We start from the raw sequence: 7,992 nt of genomic DNA, 5'->3' as shown, positions 1-7,992 counted from the left end.
ACCTGGAAAGGAACAGAGCCGTCATAGGATGGTGTCTTTACCTTTGGATTACTCGCTGAAAGTGCTGGGTGATTTAGTTGCAACTCCTGTATACGACCTCTCAATGTTCCAATCTCGGCATCGATTTTGTCCTCGAGTTGTAAAATTTTTGTATCCTGCGCCTCCAACTTCGAGGAAATACGCCCTTCTTACTCTTACAGTTGTACAGAGATATGCGATGATATCTGTGCTGAAATTTGTGCATACATTTCGGATATTCGTGCCTCTTGTGCTTCAATCTTGGATGTTATACGAGTATCCTGCGATTCCAGTTGAGATGATATTTGCGACGACATTTCTGAAATGCGTGACTCCTGTGCTTCCATATTATCATCATGTTTGTGGATATTTGAGATAACATTTCGGACATTTGTGATGATATTGCAGCCAATATCATGTTCAGGTCTGTGTTCGCCATTGTCTGCGGTGTTTCATTTTTCTCCTCCAATTTTGTTGTCTCATCGCCACCATTCCTTCCGATTCCATTGCCTCTCGTAGTCGTGCCTGAAGTTCGAGCTTATTGCCGGTTGCATTTAATCCACGGCTCTCCAACTCCTTCTACAGTTGATGGATCTTCAATTCACTCCGCTTTTCGATCTCTATGTTGTACTCTGCAACTCTGGAATTTATTCACCAATTCCTCTTCTGACACCAATTGTAACGAATTTCGGGAAATTCCGCTTATTTTACACCTTCTACTAACGTTCGTATCGCTAAACTGTTGAATAAATAACTCCAATATTCAATAATGCAAAAATGGTCTTTATTAGACTACTTTGAAAGTACTTTACAATAACACTTAACTTCACAACCCATAGCGTGCTTAAATCAAACTTATTTTGACTACTCAGCTTTCGCTGCTTTTATACTCTGTTGTCTCGTCCATCCGTTTCTCCTAAGGTCTAGTAACTTCTCGAAATTCATGCTTGGTTACCATCCATATATGTACATGTATAATTGTAGTTTATAGTCTCTCGCATAGCCATATGCGTGTGTATATGTGAGTACTACTTCGGCTGATGAGTAGATCTGTGTGTGAGTTATCTCTTCGTTGCCTTGAATGTATTTGGTAAATGATGATTAATGTGTTTATGTACACAGTGTGGCTCGCTTCATTGTTTTTGTGTTGGGAGTTTATTACTAGTGATGGTAATATTCGTCACAATATCTTTGCTTTACCTATGTCCCCTTTGTAATTCCTCAACAAATCTCTCATCCTAAAACTGCCGCGGTCCACGACTTTTGCCAACCTAAATATATCGCCTAAACAACGCTTTTGTTACGCTTTTGAATTGAATATACATACTTCTTTGCCCAAGGGTTTCTCCTTTTTCTTACCAAATGAAGAAAGCGGCAGGCGTTTCATTATTACTCACCATCCAGTGAGTTTTCTAGCTCCGTATCACGCTCAATACTCACGGGAATCGGGAATGATCTGGATTATTGGGAGACTTGAGAACGAGAGGTACTCATATTTTTGTACACATGAGTTGTGAAAGGCAGATGTCTCCGCTCATTTAGCAGCGACATATATTTTTGAAAAAATTCAACGGCAGCGCTGCCAAACTGAAGACAAGAAACTAACAAATTATCTGGCTCACAAATTTAAACAGACTTCTAGCTGGATTTATCTGGCTCAAATCGTTGTTGTTGCATTTACATGCAAACTTATTTATCTGTCTCAGGATCTTTGCGACCAGATGATGCCTATTATCTTTTGGCACTGCCAAAGCGTTAAGACGACGAAACGCGACCAAAGCGTTTAAGTAAATCCGCTTTTAAGCCAAAGAAATTCTAAATATCCTAAAGGAGTCAGCTTAAATGATACGTTGTCAACCAGATGAGGGACCTATAGAGCTATAGTCCCCATTCAATATCTGCCTACCTAACTAACCGTAAGATTTCGGTTACATTCCTTGATTAAAAGTTATCGCTAATTGTGCAGTTGTGTTGATATCTAATATCTAATAAATGCAGTTAGTCATTACTTTTGTATGGGTAATTAATGTAATTATTTACTAACCGCTTATCAAGTTCGCAAATATCATTAATATTTATATCATTTTATTTCGGTCTCAATCAAGATCTAAAAAGTTTTTGGCCCAACTTTTTGCCAAGAACTCATACAAGCTTAACCCGCGAAGAAAAACAGTATTCTTCATTTTTAAACGGTTTTATTTAGCTTGACTTGACGGGCCGGCCGGAAACTTGAAACTTGGAATATAGTTCATAACCCGATGACAATGCAATAATAAGAAAAAAATCGCCGCTAGGTGGTGTAAGGATCGAGATATTCACAAAAATCGTATTTGTGGTCCGATTTGCCTCATATTTGGAACACATAATACATACAAGAATGGAAAGCGACCTATGAAAAAAATCGCCTCTAGGTGGCACAAGGATCGATATATTCACAAAAATCGTATTTGTGGTCCGATTTGGCTCATATTTGGAACACATAATACATACAAGAATAGAAAGCGACCTATGAAAAAATCGCCGCTAGGTGGCGCAAGGATCGAGATATTTACAAAAATCGTATTTGTGGTCCGATTTGGCTCATATTTGGAACACATAATACATACAAGAATAGAAAGCGACCTATGAAAAAATCGCCGCTAGGTGGCGCAAGGATCAAAATATTCACAAAAATCGTATTTGTGGTCCGATTTGGCTCATATTTGGAACACATAATACATACATGAATAGAAAGCGACCTATGAAAAAAACCGCCGCTAGGTGGCGCAAAGATCGATATATTCAAAAAAAATCGTATTTGTGGTTCGTTTTGGTCCATATTTGGAATACATAATACATACATGAATAGAAAGCGACCTATGATGTCCGATTTGGCTCATATTTGGAACAAATATTACATATAGTCCGGTAGGAGTGACATCAAAATATTTTGGAGTTGGAGGAGGGACAAGCATACGTGGCGCAGAGTCGAGTAAAGTCTTTGCAAGGATTATGTATTGCGGACTTAAATTGTAACAAATTGTCAGGAAAGAGTCCTTGTAATAATGAGTCACTAAATCAACTAAATAGAATTAGAAATAATAGGCAATTAAATAAAGACTAAAAACTTGAAAATAAAATAATTAAAAAAAAATTTTAAGTTAAACGGTTTTATTGAAAACAATACTTACATGAAGTATTAATAATACTAAAAGCTAGAAAATAATTAGGTAGATCCTATGTACTAGTCATCACACTCCTCATCAATCTAGGGCGTTGATCAGAAAATTAAATAAAAGCGTTGGGCGCGTCAAATTTCTATTGATAGTCATATACAAGACCGACTGCACCTTAATTAGGTTATGCTACGCCTCACATTTTTAGAAATTTTACGCGCCCAATGCTTTTATTTAATTGTCTGATCAACGCCATAGATTGATGAGGGGCGTGATGACTAGTACATAGGATCTACCTAATTATTTTCTAGCATTTAGTATTATTAATACTTCATGTAAGTATTGTTTTCAATAAAACCGTTTAACTTAAACATTTTTTTTAATTATTTTATTATTTTTCGAAATTTTGCAAGTGATGTCCGTAGACAAGAATTTCACTGTTTGAAGAAACATATTTTTAACTCTGGATGTGTAAGGGGTCTCTTTATCAAACTCACGCTATAGTCTGACATAAACCCACAATGCCAATGCACATGCAATATATGTTTTTTATAAAATAAATAAATTAGTATATTCTTTATAGATTACATATATATGCAGGGGCGTAGTCAAGTTTGGCCTAAGGGTGGCTTATGAACCTTAAAATATAAGCGTGAAAAATATGTCACTATGGCTCTCAGCCATCTCTTCAGCTGCGATGAGGAGCTAAGGTGGCATGGTTGAACCCATGGTTGTTGTTGTTGTAGCGATAAGGTTACTCCCCGAAGGCTTTGGGGAGTGTTATCGATGTGATGGTCCTTTGCCGGATACAGATCCGTTACGCTCCGGTAACACAGATCCATTAAGGCGCTAGCCCGACCATCTCGGGAACGATTTATATGGCCACATTAAACCTTCAGGCCATTCCTCCCTCCCCACCTCCAAGTTCCATGAGGAGCTTGGGGTCGCCAGAGCCTCGTCTGTTAGTGAAACAGGATTCGCCGCGGATAGGTGAGGTTGACAATTGGGTTTGGAGAAGCTATATATTGCGCTGGAAACCTGAAGGGTTGCGCTACACAGCCCCTTGAATCTGATATTTTAGTCGCCTCTTACTACAGGCATACCTACCGCAGCTATACTGTGACCCCCTAGCCCGCTGGGGAGTTGAAGCCATGGTCATTTGCTCTTCTTGCGAGGTGGGTGTTGATGTATGGCAGGTTGCAAATCCTATATACTAAGTACGAGGTAGTAATAACTCGAATGTATTCGCCACTGCGCACAGGAAATATATTGAGCGTTATGCATTATGGATCCTTAGAAGGAACACTGCTGTCTTTTTTTCATGTATCAAAAGCGATACGAGTGGACAAGAATATAATTGATATATAGCCAGGGCCTATGCAACTGTTGGCCACTCGGCCGGTCACTCCCCGCTAAACCATGCAAGTCAAGGTATGCAGAATAAATTTCCAACTCCAGCATGGTTTGATTGTGTAATCATGCTAGTTCCTGGTCTGAAGCACGTACAGTTTTCTGTCAGTACGGCGCCTTTTTAGTCCTGTCCTTTTGCGTACTACCACATTCTGATACTGCTCGTCTTTCATGCAGCTGATTTCATTTGACTACATCCAAACTTTTGTGTCGATCACACCTTGTTCGTCCATTTACATAAGAACTGTTTGGAACTAACATTACCATCCAATTTGAATAAAAGCAATTCATTGTGATGAGTTAGGTCTTTCATTGCAAAACCGCAATGATTTGAGTTCCAGGTTACAGTGGTGTGCCTGAGAACTGGCCTGCCCACGATCTAGAGAGGAAGGATACGGAACAGAGCGAGTTAAACCAGCGGAATGGTATCGCTCCCTTTCTGTCTCCGTGCAAATACTGAATCGTTTCTCTGTTTTTTTTTTACCGAGAAAGCTTATGAAATATGGACCAAAGAACACACAGGTGAGGTATTCTGACAAATTTTGTGCGAAGAAAAGAGATTCGAATGTAGATCTGCCGGTCACATTCTGGTGAGATAACGAATGGGAATTTGATCTGAACAAGCACTTCATTGGCTGTTTAACGGAGCATGGCTCTATGGGAATAATATATAATAATCCTTATATATGTAAAAGAAGATCTCTATCTCGACCACTGGAATAAAAAGTACAGTACTGTGGGGCAACTACTTTAACCTAACCTATCTTTACTTAGGAGAGGTGGATAGCGTCATATCGCCATGCAACCAAAAAATGTTGAGGAAAGGTTACTGTTACGAATAAATGATTTATTTAAGGCTCGAAGCTTAAGTCTGTAGATTTTATACGCTTCTTAAGACAGGCATACAATCTAAGCCCCATCTTTCTGGGGATGCGACAAGGATTAGCGGTAACCGGCGTCGAATACTCCCGATTCCAGAAAGTACTCCTTTCGCCACATACATGTAAAAGTAAATGAGGGCGAAGACCTCCACTGAGTTGGAAGTGACGGAGAAAGAAGACTCAATCTCCCTTTATGACCCAATTGGCGTCGGTTATCGCAAGGGAAGGATCGCCTTAGTGATTAGCGCCAGTTAATGATAATGAAGATGGTCATTCGACATATCTACAGGCGGTTGGCTACTATCCTCAGGGATATTGATGGGGGAAACGACTATCAACATCGATAACACCCGACAAACCTTCCGAGAAAGTATGTATTGCTGATCCAACAGGCAATGTAAGATTGTTGCATTTGCGATGAGATAGTCGATTCTCTCACAGTCGCCAGGCCAGACCCAGGCCATCATGACCGAGACTCATATCCTATCTAAGATATCAACACGACAGCACCTCCCAAAATCTTTAGAAAACTTGTGTTACTATTAAAAAACAGTCTGTCTGGGGACAATTACTCCCCATATACGCCTATAAATACGCCCATGCGCTCATTATATAAACTTGTGCGTGTATGTAAGCCAACACACGATGCGACGCGCTCCTATCACGGAAATATTAACAAAGTTCAAAATAATCCGATGGGAAGAGAATGAAATGTATAATCAAAGCATTCAGTTTTACCTTAGAACCCCAACGTAACCAATCGCTTAAAACGGACAAAATCCATACAAACCAGCCCTTAACTAAACTTCCTCAAAACCTCAAAATGGGCAAAATTGTCTTGTATGGCATTGACGCAAGTCCACCGGTACGAGCTTGCAAGCTGACGTTAGCTGCTCTCGATCTACCATACGAATATAAGATAGTAAAATTATTAGATGGTGAACATCGCACATCAGAATATTTAAGTAAAAATCCACAACATACAGTACCACTGCTCGAGGATGATGGTCACGCCATATGGGACTCACACGCTATCATCACATATTTAGTACGTCGTTATGGCAAAGATGACACGCTCTATCCGAAGGATTTTTTTAAACGTGCACAAGTCGATCAACGTTTACACTTTGAGTCGGGTGTACTCTTTCAGGGTTGTTTACGTAATATCGCATTGCCGCTGTTCTATGGAAATGAGAACGAAGTACCGCGTTCTAAAATCAATGCCATATATGAAGCTTATGACTTTTTGGAAGCCTTTCTTTGCAATCACGCGTATTTGTGTGGTGAAACAATAACGGTAGCAGATTTTAGTATCATTTCAACTGTATCCAGTTTGGTGGGGTTGGCGCCTATTAATAGTTCGAAGCATCCAAAGCTGAGTGGATGGATGACACTTATGGGCCAATTGCCCAACTATGACCAATTGAATGGCTATGGTGCCCAAATGCTTGTCGATATGTTTAAGGAAAAAGTAAAGAAAACAATTTCAGAGCTCTAAGGTGACAAGGGTCAAATGTGTGTTAATTCTATAACTTAGCTAAGTGTGTTTGTATGTATGTGCAGGCATGCATTTGCGAATTTAATTCAAATAAAATAAATAGCGACAAATCAATAATAATGTTGCCTAGAGAATATATTTAATTGCCTAGAAGATTGTGATTTTAAGTGGTATGTACTTGCATAAGTATCTACTTTGCGATCAAAACTTGTATATTGATACGTTGACGTTGCAAACATGTCTACGTCATTGAGTGATAGCAATTTTGTTTTATGAATTGCGACTTGAGCCAACTGTCAAAATCCCGATAAAAGTTCAGGAACAAGTGTAGAATACATACATTTGTCAAAAAAAAAAAAATAAAAATCTGACTACTTTAGATTTTTATGCTGATTCCAAAGTTATTTTTCTTTTTTGGTGCAAATGAAAGGTTTGGGGTAATTCCATGTCAAAAGGCGAAATTATGAATTTTTCAAATCAAAATATCTCCGAAACTAGTGGATGGATTTCAAAAATTAAAAAATCGAAAAATAACTTATAAAAATACCTTTCATCTGATGTATATATATCTTTAACTTTTCTAGTCTTTATTTACCAAAAATTTGAAAAAGCTCTTTTTTGGTGGAAATTTTTTAAATTTTATTAAAAAAGGCTTAACTAAAACTATCTAAAACTAGTCTTATATATTCCTGTATTAAACACAGCATCCTTTTAACCTAGTTAACTTAGTCTACAAATTTTAAACATATATATTAAATTAGCTTTGTTATAACCTAGTGTATTTAGTCTACATGCACAGTAATTCTGCGTAGAACACCCTTAGCCGATCCAACACCGGCTGCGCCATGAACAGTAATTCTGCGTAGAACCCCTTTCTGCATAGGCGGCCTTCGGCCACGCTTATACCGCCACGGTGATGTCCTTCTGCGTAGTACACCCTTCTGCGTAGGCTGAAGGCCGCACTTTAAAAAAATTACTCTTAGCCGATCCAACACCGGCTACGCCATACACAGTAATTCTGCGTGGAACA

General features: G+C 38.8%; 1 protein-coding gene across 1 annotated transcript; it reads left to right on the top strand.

Moving 5' to 3' along the window:
• The first annotated feature begins 6,126 nt into the window (after positions 1–6,126).
• LOC137246921 (glutathione S-transferase 1-like) lies at positions 6,127–7,082 on the top strand. Its single transcript, XM_067777952.1, has one exon. The coding sequence runs from the start codon at positions 6,171–6,173 to the stop codon at positions 6,960–6,962; it is 792 nt and encodes a 263-aa protein (XP_067634053.1). The 5' UTR covers positions 6,127–6,170; the 3' UTR covers positions 6,963–7,082.
• Positions 7,083–7,992: the final 910 nt, after the last annotated feature.

The sequence above is a fragment of the Eurosta solidaginis genome, chromosome 3 (assembly GCF_040869045.1).
Source record: "Eurosta solidaginis isolate ZX-2024a chromosome 3, ASM4086904v1, whole genome shotgun sequence".
NCBI lineage: Eukaryota > Metazoa > Arthropoda > Insecta > Diptera > Tephritidae > Eurosta > Eurosta solidaginis.
This window is presented reverse-complemented; position numbering and strand designations above follow the sequence as displayed.